Genomic DNA, 18,043 nt, shown 5'->3' with positions numbered 1-18,043 from the left:
TTGTAACATTTGCCTTGAACTCATCCAAAGAATATATCTTTATTATCGGTTTCTATGAGATTTTTATTCAGAGATTCGTATTATCTTGTAAAAGATATAGAAGTATGTCTGATAATATATACAGATGACAAGATAAGAATGTGGATCAAGTAAAAAAGTACATTCATAAAGTACATTTGATTATTTAATATCACTATATATACGGAGTAATGTTCTCATCTTGCTGGAACGTCAGAGAGTGCATTCATAATCCTCATGAAACCGTACGTCATTATAAATAATATATGTACCGCGAGTGCTCAGCGACGTGACTGAAATGATTTTCTGTCGGAGTGACATCATTATTATTATGTACATCATCGAAAAAAAAACCCTAAACAGTATAAAATCATAATACAATCAATTAATTACCATAAGATATTAGATGAAAGATAGTATTCTTCTACTGTTTTATTCCATAGCAACACGCTTCCTGAAATGTTTGCATGCACCTTTTTTTAAACACTTTTTAGATCTTTTACACTTTTACATGAAAAACTTTATACCGTTTAGGGAAACCGGCAGATATTCAGATGAAGAAAAAAATCATACATACATATATCTGTTAACATTTAATTAGATATTAAGCAAATGAGATGTCAAATTGCAAACTTGAAAGATTAATCAGAGAATTATTCATATAAAAGACGGTTGTGATATAAGTCACAAATGTCTGTACGCCGATGAAAGTCGATCTTTTGTTGATTATTTGTAAATAGGCACTCGAGAAAAATTACTTCCACTGATTATGTATATTATAAGCCATTGTCTTTCTTATGTACAGTTTTTTAATAAAAGATACAATTAAATTAAAATGTGCAATTGAATATATAATTATACAATTAAAGGGTGTGGCCACAGTAGCGCGCATAATATCATGTGTATTTTTAACAATTTTTTTGTATGAAAAAATAATTTATTCATAAAACCAATTACAGGACTGTTAAATGTAATAATAAAGCTATAAACAAAATTTTTTTCGTATTTTTTCTGCCACAAAATGGCCGACTACAGCCAGTTGCTCTTAGCGTCTTTTTTTTGAGGCGTACCCCTTAAATATTCTATTGTGTTTAAAAACAGTAACACGTGACACGCTTTATATTTAGAAAGTATTTAAAATCTAAGTTTTCTTCAAAAAATAAAATATCAGACAATTAAGAAAATAAGAAGAAACTTGGAAAGTTTTTCGAGCGTTCATGCCAAAGAAATATACAATGATTTATATTATATATATTTATTATTAACTTTTCAGCTATATACATAACCAAGAGGTGGACTCGGTTTACAAATAACCTGAAACATTCATCCTCCCATTCATACACTATTAACTTACAAGTAACTATTGCACACTCATTGTTACACAATACACAATGATTTATATATATAATTAAATAAAATTATATAATACTGCCCCTATTTGATAAAAATCTTGTTTACAACTACGATACAGAATAGATGATACACTTTAAAGTACAGTAGATTATTCATTAATTAATTACTTCGTTCACTGTCCTTTGATTAAAAAAGCGTACATTGTTCATTAATTGCTTCAATTAGCGTCCTTTGATTAAAAAAGCGTAATCTTTCTAGCAGTTGCTCTTTGGCCATCAGAAGTATCTTCGGCACTTTTTCAACGCACAGACAACAAACGCTCGTTTCCAACGCACTTCATAGTTAAAAAAAAATCACGACAGTCGATCGAAGTAACTCAATCCTTCTTCGAACACAAGTGATGCCACGTCACTCCATCGTGGGGCAACTGTGACTTGACATAAGGAAGCAGCCACGTCAGATACCACCGTTCTCCAAATACCTCCCTAACGTTATCTCTCCAGCCCAAGTCGTACCTAAAATCCTTCTTATTGCTCTCGTCGCCCACAACGCCCCTGAGAATCAAACTAAAGTGATAAACGCACAACACCCCGGTGTACAAAGTGCCCACCGCCGAGGCGACGTACAGCAACAGGTAGAACTGATCGATGGAGCTGTCGAAGCCGAAGAAGAAGATCGCCACGGGGAAGACCATCTTGACGATCGACATCGGGAACTCGAAGGGTATCCTGCTCCAGATGAAGAGGCTGCCGTAGCAGAAGGCGTACGCCGCGCCCAGGAACAGGTACCACAGGAACATGACGAAGTACCGGTGATTGTAGTAGCCCACGCAGCAGCCGGTGAACACGCAGTGGTGGTCGCGCTTCAGGATGCAGGTGTCGCAGACGTTGCAGTGCCAGGAGCGCGGCGGCGACAGGCACTCGCAGGCAGGGCACAGCCGCCAGCCGTCCGCCGCCCGGGCGGTGCTCACCGGCACGATTCGGCTGCCGCCGCCGCCGGTGCTGGTGTCGCACAGCACCGTGTACGTGAAGTTACCAACGATGTTCAGCATGACGAAGCTGCCGAGGGCGAAGTGGAGGGTGTACGCCAAGTTCTCGTCCCCGTACAGTCCTGGCAGAACGACCCACAACCCGAACCAGTACAAGAGGGGCACGATGGTCAGGACGAAGGTCATCGACAGCAGATCGCTGACAGTCCGCGGCCACACTCTTTTCCGGATTATCATCGTCGCGCCGCTCGTTCCCCTCTCGGATCGCATTAACCCTCGGCTGCCCTCGCGATTTTATCGCCGCTGCTTTGTTATCTCTGGCTGGATATGCAGCTGATGTTTACGTTGACTTACGCCATTTTGAAATTACGCCCGGCCGCCGGTGGCGGAACGTGGCTTTTCCGCTTCTCCCCGCGTCGGTCACGTCACGTGGTGGCCGGGCACTAGTTGAACTTTTTGCACTCGCTTACACCTTACACCTGCTTGCACCAGTTGCACCGTCCAGCTTTCCTCTTCTCTCCGCGCGTACGAGACTGCCCATAACCAATCATAATTGGAGAATCACTGAAGTATTTTGTGTATTATTTGTATAATTAAAAAAAAAAACCTACGATTACGTTTATCATCCGATGTGACGCTGTCATCGATGATTAAAGAATATAGGATTAGGATGGCGTTGGTTCAATTTTGATGTATGATTAGAGACGTTTGGCATGTCAGACGTTTAAAGTTTAAACGCACGTTGCCAGACATCGCGAGAAAATTCAACGTTTTGTCCTCAGTCCTCGACATGCACAGGTAATCCCTATTTTATTTAATTTTACTTTGAGGTTATGGAGGTTAGGCAGCGTGAACAATTTGAATTAAATCGTAGATAATTTAAATTGAATTGAACGTAATTGTTGTTATATTGTAGTCGCGTGTGTGTGTAAAAACATTCCAGGCACGCGCTCGTCCTGGCACAATCGGCATTGCCGTGGAAATGCGATTCTTCCAAGCGGAACTTGTGGCGAATGTACAGAACGCAAGCGAGTCACAAGACCAAAGAGTACGAAGGTCGCAAATTAGTGGGGTAATAAAAACAGATAGATAAGGAAAAGACTTTTCGAGACTTTTCACGTTAACTTGCTACCGTTTTATATCACTCTAAATAATATTTGAACCATGTTTCGGATTTATCGTAAACTGTTTTGGTTTTGACGTATATAATAGTTTGCTGGTTCGTATATCTGTCGTAAATTGTATGTTCTCCCAATGCCGAAAGTGCTGCTTGAAGTGACGAAATTTCTGTTCTTTAGCTTCTCGATGGAGAAAATGTACCGCATAGTCGCCGACGTGGAGAATTACAAAGATTTTTTACCCTTTTGCACGAAATCTGAGATCACGATGAAAACCAAAGATTTCCTGAAGGCGAACTTGGTGATTGGATTTCCGCCCATAAACGAGAATTACACGTCAAAGGTGACCATGGCGTATCCGAGGATAGTTAAAGCCGAATGTAGGGACGGCAGATTGTTCGATCATTTGGACACCCTGTGGCTGTTTGGTCCCGGACTGAAAAACAATCCTGAAACGTGCGTGATCGATTTCTCGTTGTCGTTCGAGTTCAGGTCCGTCTTTTACTCTCATTTGTCAAATTTATTTTTCAATAAGATTGTAAGGCAAATGGAGAACGCCTTCCTTGAAGAGGCGACGAGAAGGCACGGCCAGCCGTGCTTAAAGGCGGTACGGCTGCAAAGATGACGAGAGATACTTTTTAGAGATCATTGAATAATATTTATTTTTGTTGGCTTAATGAATTTAGCGTTACATAATTATTTTTAAAATAAATGTATGTAAAGTTTAACAAGAGATTATGCGACGGAAATTGATGTGACGAGAAATGACGAACCAAGTAAATGCTTTTACCATGGAACATTTATTTTACAATAAGCGTATGAAGCAAAAACATTTTCTTTTGAAAATCTAGTCAAACTTCCATAATATGTATATAATGAAAAATCAATGAATTATGAAGACTACATTTAATATAAAATGTGCAAAAATATGTCGAGTGGAGCATAGATTATCTACCTGAAGTACCTCAATAAAAATATAATATACCTACATATATATATATCAGGTTATCGATAAAAATATCAAATTTTTTATCAGTAATATTAATTACGTAAATATAAGGAGAGTTCAAAATAATACTCTCATCAGCTCTTAAAGAAGAGAGAAGTAGAGGAATTATTTTTAAGTGGAAAAGTACACAAATTGTTAGCGTAAAAAAAATAACACATAATTATGTACAATTAATTATCGTGTATTATTTTTTTCAAGTAATGTGTTTTTTTTTCTAAATAACTTAGTATTTTTATTTGTTGTAATTAAGATTACAAAAGTAATGTGCATTATCGATAATGTGAAAAACAAAATCTTCATAAAGGTCATGTGTTTTATTTATCGAATCTTGCAAATTGCTACACAATAATTAAATCTTTCGACATAAAAATTTTCTCAAAGAAGGCCACATTGTCATATCTTCCAAATTGGGCAGGCGATTGGTCGATTTCTGTATCCCGTGCTTTCAAAGCCATCGTGCAAATCCGTTTGAAGAGACCCTAAAGCGTAACTAGACTCGACCAATCGGACTAAAGAGTGCTCCATCACTTTCATCTTGATTGGTCAATTCCCGTCAAATCTCAACCATAATTTCAACCCTCGACGTAAGACATTAGTCCGATACGGAACTTTTTGAAACTATCGAAAATTATTCTATCGTGCTGCAATTGCAGCTCGCATCGACAAGTTGCGGTTGGTATTACGCGCTACACGCACATAATTACGATATATTTAGTTTTCCTTCAGTCGCGTTAGGACCCGAGTTATATATAGCGCGGCGGTGAGGTTCTCTGAAATCCTGCCGAACGTTGTTTTGCGCATCGGAATTACGTGTGTAAGTACATACGCAAGTTAGGCGCGTGAAAAAAAAAAGAAAAAAAAATTCATTCGTCGCGTCAGAATTCAGAATTCCCGTGTCGCGGCCGCGCGCGAGGCTGCGTCGACACGTCGGTCCAGTTCCAAAGAGTCAAAGAGTTCCAGACTTTCCATTCGCGTGCCCAAGGTCGGGAGTGCGCCGCGGAGCATGCCCGAGCAGCCCGAGTACCATCCGCCGGAGTCGCGCGTGTCAAGAGCGTGCGATTGAAGAAGTTTCCTCAGTGACGGTCCTCGCGTCGCGTCGGACGGAGTATTGAGGAGTTAACGGAGTACGTGCGTGCCACGCGCATTATACACACGCTACCCTCCTTTCCACGAAGCGTGCGGTGTTGTTACAAAAGCGGAGCCACGCGCGGCGGCGAGGAGGCGACGATGCACCGTCGGAATAGCGATCAACTGCTGCGCAACGGGCGATAGGTGTGGCGCGTGAAAAAGGGAAGGAAAGCGCGTCGCCGAGTGCCGCGAGTGATCGTAGAGAGAGAGAGAGAGAGAGAAAAAAGGAAAGAGTGGCGTAGCGCGCTCCATGTGCGTCCCGAGAGGATGAAGAGGCTCGACGTCGCTTCGCTTCCCGGGAGAACCTAACCTAACTCTCGCGTCTCGATTCGCGCATAGGCGATCCCGCGGGACCCCGACATTCATCGGTTTCCCTCTGGTTTCCCCCCCGCACGCGCGCGTGTGTGTGTGTTCGTCAATGGTGCGTGCCGTTTCGGGAGCGTGTCGGTCCTGCGCCTATGCGTCTCCATTCGTCGCGCGCCGATCTACGTGGTAGGGGCAGTGGTGGGGGGGGGACAGCGGCGCCGGCAGCGGTGGCGGCAGCGCGAGCGGTGACAGTAGTGGGCGAGGGACGCGAGGCGTCGAAGGGGCATCGTGCGCCACGAGCGAGAGAGTGAGGTTAGCTTGTGTGTGCGCGTCGCGCTCGTTTTCTCTCTCCCTTTCCTTCGCACGTGCGCGCGCGCCGCTCCGTCTCGCTCGCTCTCCCGTCTCTTGCGCGCGCGCGCGCGGGACCGTCGCGCGCTCTTCGCGTCACTCGCGCGCGACGTATGTTCGCTCGCTCGCTCGTTCGTACGCGTACGTACGTAGTGTACGTACACTCGCCCGCCCGCCCGTCCGCCCGTCGGCTGGCGCGCGCGCGCGCGCGGTTAACGGAATTCGCGATCGAGCACGCAGGGACCACCGACTAATGTTTAAATGGACGCATCGTCCATTATCGCCCAATCGCGGGATGACGAGTTAGGCGCGTTCAACAGCGAGAAAGGTGCGTATCGCGTAAATAGATCCCGCGCCGTCCCGTCCTCCCTCGCTCTCCCTCGCTCCCCCCCCCCTGCCCGCCATCCCGCGTCCGCGCTCCGCACTGTGCTCCCCGCCAGATGCTGCCGAGCGCCGGGATTTCGTTCTCCCTGCACCTGTTACGGCATCCCGCACCCGCGGTTTCTCTCCTCGACCTCCTCCGTCCTATCGTTACCTAACTCCGTCCTCCGTCCTCACTTCTCTCGCCTCCTGTTCCTTCCGCGGGCAACCTCTCGCGTGTCTTGTTCCTGCCGTCCCTCGCCCCCCTAGTATACTGAGAAAGTATATGTTTTCATGGTGTATGTACGTGTATATGTGTAAAAGAGAGACCATAAATACATACATATCTTTAACAAGTTTGTATCCGTAAAAATTTAAATGTAGCATTGTCACTTCTAAAATTGTAACTCGCAAATTCGTTCATTGACTTTTGTCTCGGTATACATTTCGTACGTACAACAAAATACAGCGGCATCTGGTCCAAATCTGTTCTACGTAACTCGAGGAAATATAATTTGCATTGCAGAGACCTAAATTTTTTTCAGATCCAATCTTTGTAATATGCACACGCGACATTGCGTGTGATTACATAATAATTGGTTGTTGCTTTCTGTGTATTGCAGCCCAGTTACCTCGAGAAAATGAAGCAGCCAACAATACTTCGTCGAGTGGCAAGAAGCCGAGGGGACGCGGGCTCTTGCGCTCCCTGCTCTGCTGCTTTGGAAGAGGCCGCGGTGGTAGTTCAAAGAGCTCCAAGGCGAGTTCCCTACAGGGTGAAGGTCGTGGCTCGCCACCACCTGGCACCGGATCCCCCAGGTTTCTCCTACCACCGGTTAGGCACCAAGACATGCACAAAAAGTGCATGGTAATCGATTTGGACGAGACTCTGGTGCATAGTTCTTTCAAACCGATCAACAATGCGGACTTTGTTGTTCCTGTAGAGATTGACGGAACGGTACATCAAGTGTACGTCTTAAAGAGGCCTTATGTGGACGAGTTTTTGCAGAGAATGGGTGAATTATATGAATGTGTATTGTTCACTGCAAGTTTGGCTAAGGTAAGTTTATTTTTAAAAAAGTAAAGAAGTCATTATCTTGTTCTTTTAATAAATACAAGATAAACAAGTCTTACAATTAGTTAAATCATTAAATATCGGTATAATTCTTGCAATAATTGACTGTCTGTGTATTATCTATTTATATAAGATTTAGTTTGCCATAAATTTGTTAACCAATGAAAGATAGATGCAATATATTTAAAATATTCTACGTATAATATATACACACATATAAATTATATATTATTCAATTTTTTATCTATGTTATATATTTCACACAAATATTATCTTGTCACGCGAAGAATTAATTCTATCCTTAAAGAGATAGTTAATGATTAGAAAGTAATTTCTGCTATACAAATTTTGATAATAGCATTTGCCAAGACAAAACGTACATAAAATTAATTTATAATGAGACTTTAAATAAAAACTTTCACCAATTCTTTAATTAACATTTGTGATATTTTGCAGTATGCAGACCCGGTAGCGGATTTGTTAGATCGATGGGGTGTATTCAGAGCAAGGTTATTCAGAGAATCTTGTGTGTTCCACAGAGGGAACTATGTTAAGGATTTGAACAAATTAGGTCGGGATTTGCAGCAGATCATTATTGTAGATAATAGTCCTGCCAGTTACATTTTCCATCCAGATAATGCGGTAAGATATAATGATATGTAAAAATATTTTAATGTTGAATAAAATTGATATGTATCGTCGCTTTTATCTTGGAGACAGCATGTTTCGAACAATTAATAATAGAGATGATATATTTTTGCAGGTTCCAGTGGCATCTTGGTTCGATGACATGACGGACTCCGAGCTACTGGATCTAATCCCCTTCTTCGAAAAACTCAGCAACGTGGAGAACATCTACACGGTGATGTGTAATAGCAATCATCCTTACAATCAGATACCTACGCATGCGGTGCAGAGCAATCAGAGCCTGCCGACTTCAATTTCAATGGCTGCTTCCTAGCCCCACCTGAATCCTGGCAACGCAGCCAGTCTTGTCGCTCAATGCACCTTCCGGAGGATTCTGAGGGGACTGCTCCACGTAACCCATTCGCTGTATAGCGAAGAACCTCGAAGTGCCCCTCCACGTTGATCTTTGGAAAAACCGCTCCGATCAGCGGAGCCAAATGTCTTATATCTTGAAAGCGCGTCACTTAAGTCGACGCACAGTCATAGCTGCTAATATCCTTCTTCCTGGTGAGCAACGCAACGAAGACTGATTAGATTCGATTACAGAGGAGACATCGATGCTCCGATTACGTTTGTGAATGCTCCTGACCCAACTTACAGAACACGTTGAAAAAAGGAGGGTAACAGTAGCAGGTAGAATATGAAATATATATTTTGCTTGTTAAAAAATTCAATATTAAAATTTTATTTTAATTGTTATTTTAATTATTTAAAGTAATATTGTAAGAAGATTTATATTTTAGAATTTAGTATTGAATTATTACAGCTTTTAAAATTTGTGGATACAAAGATCAAGATAGGTATCTTAAGAATCATAGATAATATGTATTTTTTATAAGAACGTATTGTCAACGGTAGAATACTACTCGCTTTACACTGCCGAGGAGTGGGAAGAACATTTTTCTGCGTATTTTATTAGAGATAAATTTTCATATCTACGTTTATAAAGAATGTCGTAAATTGCTTAAATCATAAACATATATGATAAAAAATAATTTTAAACTCTTTTATTCTACAGAAATCGGTATCTTAGCAAGATTTATTGTAAAATCTACACATCCATGAAATTATAACTGTTTAATTGCCGTTATTAAATATGTTACCGACATCTGTAAAGCATCCAACAAGATCAGATCGCGGCTTTGGACAAATTTTTGTGCGAATTAAGCATTTCATCAATGTTGCATTTGAGTATTAAGTATTTCCTGCTGCTGATACACACCTTTTATAGAACGCTCTGTACGTGGCATTTAGAACGGTGACATTGAAATTTTACGGGGTACGTACTACTGTTTTTTTATCATCTCTGATAAGTAACCGAGAATAATAATAATAATATTAACAAAAGTGTCTGATGCCTGTGGAGATCGGGGCTTCTTTTGTTAGCCCTTGATTTGTTTTTATCTTTGTTGCTAGTGTTAAGCTCCTTGATTATGTTCAGATGGCTAACTTTCCTTTGCCTTAGGATGGTGATCACGTCGCGTAGCCTTATCCCGTCGAATGCTTGTTTTAGGTCCACGAAGCACACAAACATTGGCTTGTTGAACTCCACGGACTTTTCGATGAGTTGTCGCAGTATGAATATTGCGTCCAGCGTCGATCTGTTCGGCCTGAATCCTTGTTGTTCTTCGCAGATGGTTTTTTTATCCGTGATCTTTTTCGTTAAAATTTTTGTGAGAAGTTTTGCTAAGGAACTTAATAGCGTTATGCTTCTGTAATTTACGGGATCACACTTCATGCCCTTTTTGAATACAGGCACCGTAATGCTGGTTTTCCATTCCTTTGGTGTCCGGCCTGTGTCCTCGATGACCCGGAACAGATGCGCTATCTGGGTCATTAGCTCGTGGCCGCCGTACTTAATCATTTCATTGGTGATGTTGTCAATGCCTGGTGATTTGCGATTCTTCAGCTTGCTTATAGCTGCTTGTATTTCTTCTGATGTGATCCTATCAGAGGCAACGTTATCCTCCGTATCATCCATAATTTCCTCTGGCTCCTCCCCGGTACCCTCTTGCTGGTAAAGATTTTCAAAGTGTGATATCCAGGTTTCCGATTTCATAGAGGTTACGTTTATTTCCTCGTTAATTGGTTTTTTCCTGTTTCGCAACATATTCCATACCTTCTTCTGACCTCCGCGCGGTGTGGATAAACGAAGCTGAAGCGTGGACAACCACATTTAGCGCTAATTGCGCAACGCGAATACGTGCCAGTGGTTTCGAAGTCTATATTCGCATTCGGCGCCGCTGAATTCGCCAATGCGACTATCCAATTTCGAGAGTTTTACCTCAATTCGGGCAGGGAGATCTATACATGTGCATGTATAATAACAAGATTCTATTCTGGGATTATAATCAGACAGTCGCATTTCGTGCCAGAGCGCCGTCGGCGCGAATACAGGACCATGCTTTATTGCGATGAAAGGCGACGCGAGCCTTCAACCGGTTAACAATAAATCACGAAAAAAAAAGAACTTTTATACAATTTGCGCAATAATAATAATAATACAGTTGTTCCTAATTTTACACGGCGCGCAAAAGCCGCGCGCTCGCATTTATCTCCTTTTTTATTTCGCGTTTTCCTTTTAAGAAATTTTCTCTGGACATCCGTATATAAAAAGTTTGGCGCTCCGTACAGGTCGTGTTCCATATCCTTCGAGAATTTCTCCCAGTAGGCCTTAATACGCTTAATTGCGCTGTTTATCCTGTTATTCTTTTGTATCTTCCATGTTCCTCTGGTGTTCTGTTATTGCAGTATCTTATATATGCCTTTCTTTTATCGTTTGCGAACTCCTTCACTTCCTGTGCAAACCACGGTCTGTTGTTACTCCTGCTTGTATTTTAAGATATGTCATTAAAATTAATTCCACGCAACAGTGTGAGCACAACATTCACTACATAAATTATACAACAGCTGTTTTTTCCTTTTAAAATTTATCTACGCTTCACACTTATTGACGACTTGCATCTTTTATTTGCGATAAAATTTGACAAAATTTCGGTATTTATGATACAGTGCGATTATTCACAATACGGAAATTCAATAAATTATTTTAAAAATTTTTTTATAGAAAAATAGATATTTAAATTATATTTTTAAAACTGATAAATAAAAGAAAACCTATATAGATGTTAATACGTAAATTATTAGATTGTTTTAAAATCTCAATAAAGTCGCACATTTTTGTGATGCGATATTTTGCAGAAATCCAAGCATAAAGCCAAAAAGTGTTTAAATGGCGAGAACACTGAGTATATAGAGTTCAAAATTTAGGAAATTTAGAAATTTTTTATACCCTTTTCTTACGTTACTCCTGCTTGTATTGATTGTTCTCATTCCTATGGCTTCCTTAGCACTGTTTATTATGTTTTCTTTTAATTTTTTCCATGCTTCCTCGGTTGTATCGGTTTCTGTGATAGGGTTGGCCGCGATTTTTTCCCTCAGCCTATTCTGGTATAGAATTTTCGTGCTGTCGTTGTTAAATGACTCATTGTAAGTGAACAAAGTTTGCAGTGTCTTGGTTCAAATAGAAAAGCTACACGGCAACAATAGCATGGCCCATCAAACGACTCGAAGCGGTCCCTCTTCTTTTCTTGCTTCATACTTTCTCTCTTTCCTATAACTTTAAATTTTTCCAGTACACAATCACCATCGGGAATCATTCTAATTATCGTTCTCTTTTTTTTTGCGATCGGTCAACTTTTCTGCAAGCAGTTTCTGCTTGTCAGATGTATTTTTGCTCTGCCCATGCGGACAGGATCGATATAGTTCATTGTTTTTTTACGCTTTGCAAAATGGAAGAACACTCGCGCTTCGAAGCTGACTCATTGTCAGTGTTAAACTTGTGTACGTAGTTTGCCGGTCTCTTTTTCTTCCTTCCCACATGTGATGATCGGTATTCGCATAGTACTAGTCCGTGTTGCGTTTCTACGTTTGCCGACACTAATGCACGTACATCGAGGACTCTGCTGGGGTGGATCGCCCTGTTGGTGATCACGTGGTCGATCATAGATTTTTGCTCTCTGGTGTTGATGATTGTATATTTTTGCTGCTCCCTATGGTCGAAGAATGTATTGTTAATGCGTAGTTCGTTCTGGGTACAGAAGGATATTAGCATGTCCCCGTTTTTATTTCGCGTTTCTTCATTGAACCTTTGCATAACTCCTGGCATGTAGTTGTTCCCAATTCTCGAGTTGAAGTCACTCATTAGAAATATGCTGTCTCTGTTTGGTAGTTGTTCCAGTACCTTTTGCAGTTCGTCGAAGAAATGTTTTCTCTCGTCTCTGGGTTTATTCATATCTGGTGTGTATATACACTCACCATGTGCACACGCTCACTGGTTAATTTTATCGTGATGTACATTAGATATTGGCTGACGTACTCCACCTTCTCTATAAGGTCTCTGAATTTTTCGTGGATCAGTGTACCAACTTTCGTCTGCGCTCTGTGATTCTTTTCCACTCCACCGTAGAACAAGATGTAGTTTTTGTAACTTGCGTTCCCTTTTCCTTTCCTCTTGGTTTCAGAAAGTGCGCAGATGTCTATATTATGCCTGTTCATTTCTATTATTACTTCCTGGTCTTTGTTGTTCCACGATGTTATGTTCCAATAGCTAATTGTCAATTATTTTCTTAATTAACAGAATTATAAAGAAATTTTTCGAATAAGTTACTTTGTTTAAGATCTATATAATGACAACCGACTTTACACTTTTGTAATGTATTTTATGACAAATTATTTGTGCAAATTATTTACAAATATTATAGGCATAAAAAACTAAATAAAAAGAATTATTATTAAAAATATATTTTAAAATTTTAAGTTATATAAATTTTTTTAAACTAAATAAATTTTATTCGAAAAATTCTTTTACAACTATTATTTAAAAAAATAATAAGTGCTTACACTTAAACCAAATATACTATGTGTGTGTGTATATATATATCTTTCTTATACACATTTGTCACTTTATTATGCGCAACAAGGCGATCCGAAATCATGATTGCGATTTCAAGAGGGAGAACATTATTGGCAACGCTTTCTCACTCGCGTTTCTCCTTGCTTCAACTATGTTGAGATATCACGTGTTTGCGTACGAAATGTCGAATTTTCAAGTCGCAAATATATCAATATATAAATCAATATCTAAATCAATATATAATCAATATATAAAGTAATTACTTACAAAATTCTATCGTAAAGATCCTGCGGTGGTTCTGGTATTGTTCCTTGGTTGGTTGCGGTGGTTCTTTGGTTCTTTGGAAATCTATCGTCATCTGGCACATCTTCTGCTATTGAAATGTAACGCCGATGCCATGAATTTCACTTGTGAGGGATCCGCCAGCATGAAAAAATCCTTAATAATAGCTTTGTTTGCCTCTGTTGATTCAATAAAGCCCTTTTCAATCAAGACCTCTATCATGTTTTATAGATTAGTGTCTTCTATCTTGGATTTTAACTTTCTTTCTTCTTGGAATTTTTATATTCCAAACTGCACCCCCCCCCCCCGCACGAGTGGAGCTCGGAGAAATTGGGCTATCTTTCGGATGTTAGGAGAAATAAAATTTAAAATTTGGTCGTCAAGCTTGAGGAGCTTGGGAGTTTTGGATCAATAATACTGCATATGTGGTGCTTTTTCTCGTTCTATTTCTTGTATCAAATTTTCTAAAATTTTTTAAACCATGCATTATATTTACTAATGCGTAATTTGCAAACAATCACAGCTGCTTGATCGAACATAATGAATGTACAAAGTGCATTGTACTACCATAATCAATTCAAATTGTTATTCGTGCTTTTACTTTTGTTAATATTATTATTATTATTATTATATTAATATAATTATTATTGTAAGTATCGACGCTGATGTCATCATTCAAGTGTAAAAGAAGCTAAATGTTTTAATCCTGCGTATCTTGCTGCTGAAAAGTCGCACTTGGACTGACTAATATAGGAAATATTTCCTGAAATCACAATTCTGATTGAAAATAGTACATTTTTCGAAATCTTGCGTTGAAATGACGACATTATCATCGATATATCTAATGAGTATATTGATTATCAATATCAGCTTGTAACAACTTGGCTGCGTCTGTTTTATTTTTTTTTCCTTTGTTTGAATTTTGGAACGTCTTATTAATTTCTATCGATTTAACGATAGTTCGGAGAAATCCGGTCCGTTCGGATTATCGTTTTTACTTAAAATAAGGAAGAGATTTAACGAAGAGATTTTTGATGTGGCTTCCAATTCTTCCATCCTTCTGTACTTAGTAAGTGTGCCGATGTTTCTTGTAAACGTTATTATGCGCGAACGTATATCGTAATATTCTCTTTGTAATAACGCCCATCGAAACGACTCCGTTGTGTACGACCATCATACATCTGTTCCGGGACAAATCTGTGCACGATCCAAGGATCCGAGAATCCATAGATCTTTGTGAGTGTACATATATTTAAATCAAATATGTTATACATATATACAAAGATACATATATATATATATATATACGTTTATACGTTTAAAAAACGGCAGAAGCAGAAAATGCGCGCGTGTGTTTGATGCATGTACGTTTGTATGTATCGTATAGAGTTCTTATAATAACAGTTAGGACACCGTTATAGCTTTGTCTCACTCCCACTAACTTCTTGGTTGAAGCATATGGCGACCATGATAGCTTTGTCTTACTCCCACTTACAGCTTGTCTCACTCTCACTAACTTGGCTGAAACATATGGCAGGACCAATCAAAAATCGTCACCACATTGGCTTAACTTTTATTATAGGAACTCTAGTATCGTATGCATGTGGCATATGTGTAAAAAGAAAAAAAATAATAATAGCGTTCGAGGCTTTTGCCGAGCGACGGCCGCCGCCGCACCGTTGGACTGCGACCTTTGTATCGGACGATTAGAACGTAGAACTAGCGGTCATGTTCAGCGATTATCCGCGGATACGCGCGTGCGAATCCAGGGTTGCTTGCAAAAAAAGAAAAAAAAGAATTGTTACACTCGCACCGCACCGCCACCGCATCTAGCGCTAAATGCGACCGGTCCACGATCCATCTTCGCGTCGATTATGATCTTTGTACGCGTCAATTAAGGCAATTTACCTGTTTAAGTTTTGTGACTTAGGAGATTTATCAGAGACAATCTTACAAAAGCATGTACAATCATGAAAGAAGACTTAAAATAGCGTCGAAACCTTGAAGAAAGCCCTTATTATCTTCACATTTTTCCCCTCCACTATAAAATACGCAAAAAAAAACGAGTTTGAGGAAACTATACGCTCAGTTTAATTGATGTTCGGCATTAGTTAACTTGGCGAGTGGCAAATATATAAAACGGTCGATTTAATATTAATGTTTGGAATATTTTTTTAGAACTACAAAAATGTCTCGAACAAGTGGAAAGGAAACTAACATCGCGTCAATGAGTCTCTTCAAACTATGTTCTACCGAGAAACTTTATCTCCTACAGTAGTATTCCAGATATAATAAAATAGGTCACTCTTTGTATCATTCAATCTGGCGTGAAGCCTCTTATCCGATCTCATAAATTTTGATTTTATCTTTTAATTTTCCAAAATTCTTTGCTTTGTCAGTGAAAAATTAACACGGGTTGTATTTTTGACCAAACTGACATTTATTCTTACGTTAAATCGACGTTTCGACACTGGTTTTGCGTCCTTATCAAGAGATTTCTAAAAGTATACAATTTATCTTTTAAATCTGTTGCCTCTCAGAGATTGTCATGATTTTATAATGCTTTTATAAGAGCATAGGTCACCACGGGGGAATCTCTGTACATTCTCTTGCTTCTCTGACGTCATCGAACTATATATATAGCTGAATCGATTTATTATACCGCTTTAAAGTTCAGGATCAATTGACCACATTTAGCGCTAAACCACACTGTGGCTAAACGCAGCGTTAACCTTAGAATACTAATCATACTTTTAAGCCATTAACACTAATCATACGTTAAATTTACGTATGTTGAGATTTTTCTTAAAAAAAAATACCAAGATGAGAGAAATAAAGTTTTATTAGAAATGAATCATGCTATTTTAATGGGTAAGACAAAACAAAAAGAAAAGCTTATAAACTTAAATGCTATTTTTTTATTACGTATTATTAGTATTCTAGGATTAAATGGAAGTGTGAGTGCAAGGATTCCCCTTCGACGGATAGTCGATACGAGACTATTTGCGGGAATAAAGTATACTTGGCATAAACGAGACATTTGAAGGTAACTCGACGAGAAAAAGAAAAGTAAAACTCGCGGAAAGTGATTACTTTTTCGTATTTTTTTATGACCTTGAACGGGTTGAAAAGATTTTAACATGAGTGAGAGTAGAGAACAAGGAGCACGTGTGAATATAAAATTAATGCCTTGATTTGTAAATAAAACTTCATTACTTCCATTAAAAATGCCGTTTTTATTGCGCATTCTTTTTTATTGCTGGGCACATTCTTATCGTTCATCCTATATTTTGTTATTAATCTCTTTGAGAGGGTTCTCAAATCTGAGAGATCAAAAATATATTACAATTAATTAAAGTACACAATTAAAAATCCGTGAAATGTGATTAAATATATATATACGATTGTTATTATACATATGTTTATATAATAAAAACTTTATCATTGTAGATATCAGAACTTATGGAGTAAATATATCGGCAGTAATTCGGATAAATTTATGAACGAACATATATTGTAAAATTTATTCAAACATAATTGCTTTGTCGCGCCATGCAATTATATAAGATTATATAAAATTAAATTAATGTTGTGCTTTATATATATACATAATGTTATGGAACTATTGCATTCTTCCTCAATCATAGATGCCAAATTGAAAAATATATTTCAAACTGAAGAGACATCAATGGGGATGGCGATTTGGCAAGAGGTAACATTTTTTAAAGGCAATGGGCATAAATAATGTCTCTAATGGTCGAAATAATGGCATGTTTTTTCTCAGAATGTTGAAAAAAATTATCCTCCATAATAATCTTGCCGGCTTCTCGAATTTCTTGTGTACATTCTTCTAGAAGTAGCAGTTCCCGAAAACAGCTGACGAAGCGACATTCCTCCTTTGGAAAGCAACGTTCTCGAGAGGCGAGAGCGAGAAGGTTGCAATTAATAAGAAATCATCAGAGATCATGTTTCTTTATTGTAATTGAAAGTAACCGGACTTTTACTTGAAGTCTAGAAGTGGCGAGAATGCCGGGATTGTCCCTCAAAATTTCAGCACTTGAAGTGAAATAAGTATACATAATATTAGACATTAGATAGAAAAAGTAAAAAGATGAGAAACATGTATGTATACAGAAAAAAAACAAGCCTAATATATAATTCGATAAGTCTACGAACGAATTGAAATAAGTGCGCGAATTCAAATGACAAAACTTCAGGGTGAAGACGACCCCGACTCCGATTAACTGAATTGATGTTTGAACGGCAAACTTCAGAGCGAAGATTACCCTGACTAAATTCCGATTAACTAAATTGCAGAATCGAGGTCAGTCGATTAACTTAATCGGAATTTAGTCAAGAGAATCTTACGTCGATCGCAACGCCGCGCCGTGCAGCGGCAAAAGCGCCAAATTAAACTATAGGTGGCGGCCGAACGCCATCTAGCGTTGCCTCGCGCAAC

At 39.2% G+C, this 18,043-nt stretch overlaps 3 protein-coding genes across 4 annotated transcripts; 2 read left to right on the top strand and 1 right to left on the bottom strand.

Annotated features, from left to right (window-relative positions):
• Positions 1-997: 997 nt before the first annotated feature.
• LOC143902304 (putative palmitoyltransferase ZDHHC24) lies at positions 998-2,782 on the bottom strand. The gene has a single exon (XM_077415080.1). It carries the CDS (start codon positions 2,627-2,629, stop codon positions 1,748-1,750), a length of 882 nt encoding a protein of 293 aa, XP_077271206.1. The 5' UTR covers positions 2,630-2,782; the 3' UTR covers positions 998-1,747.
• A 112-nt stretch (positions 2,783-2,894) lies between these two features.
• On the top strand, positions 2,895-4,406 carry LOC143902305 (coenzyme Q-binding protein COQ10 homolog B, mitochondrial). The gene is made up of 3 exons (XM_077415081.1): positions 2,895-3,157; positions 3,303-3,431; positions 3,658-4,406. The coding sequence occupies exons 1-3, from the start codon at positions 3,054-3,056 to the stop codon at positions 4,100-4,102; spliced, it is 678 nt and encodes a 225-aa protein (XP_077271207.1). The 5' UTR covers positions 2,895-3,053; the 3' UTR covers positions 4,103-4,406.
• Positions 4,407-5,311: 905 nt separating this feature from the next.
• On the top strand, positions 5,312-16,828 carry Hzg (CTD small phosphatase herzog). 2 transcript variants are annotated; one of them, XM_077415079.1, is made up of 4 exons: positions 5,312-6,596; positions 7,252-7,685; positions 8,157-8,342; positions 8,464-16,828. In XM_077415079.1, the coding sequence occupies exons 1-4, from the start codon at positions 6,530-6,532 to the stop codon at positions 8,659-8,661; spliced, it is 885 nt and encodes a 294-aa protein (XP_077271205.1). In that variant the 5' UTR covers positions 5,312-6,529; the 3' UTR covers positions 8,662-16,828. The 2 variants fall into 2 exon arrangements, with proteins under 2 accessions (XP_077271205.1, XP_077271204.1); XM_077415078.1 differs by lacking the exon at positions 5,312-6,596 and adding an exon at positions 6,927-6,984.
• The last annotated feature ends 1,215 nt before the right edge of the window (positions 16,829-18,043 follow it).

The sequence above is a fragment of the Temnothorax americanus genome, unplaced genomic scaffold (assembly GCF_048541705.1).
Source record: "Temnothorax americanus isolate GAGA-0224 unplaced genomic scaffold, ASM4854170v1 Scaffold4, whole genome shotgun sequence".
NCBI lineage: Eukaryota > Metazoa > Arthropoda > Insecta > Hymenoptera > Formicidae > Temnothorax > Temnothorax americanus.
Note: the sequence above shows the minus strand (reverse complement) of the source record. Positions and strands in the feature narration are given on the sequence as shown.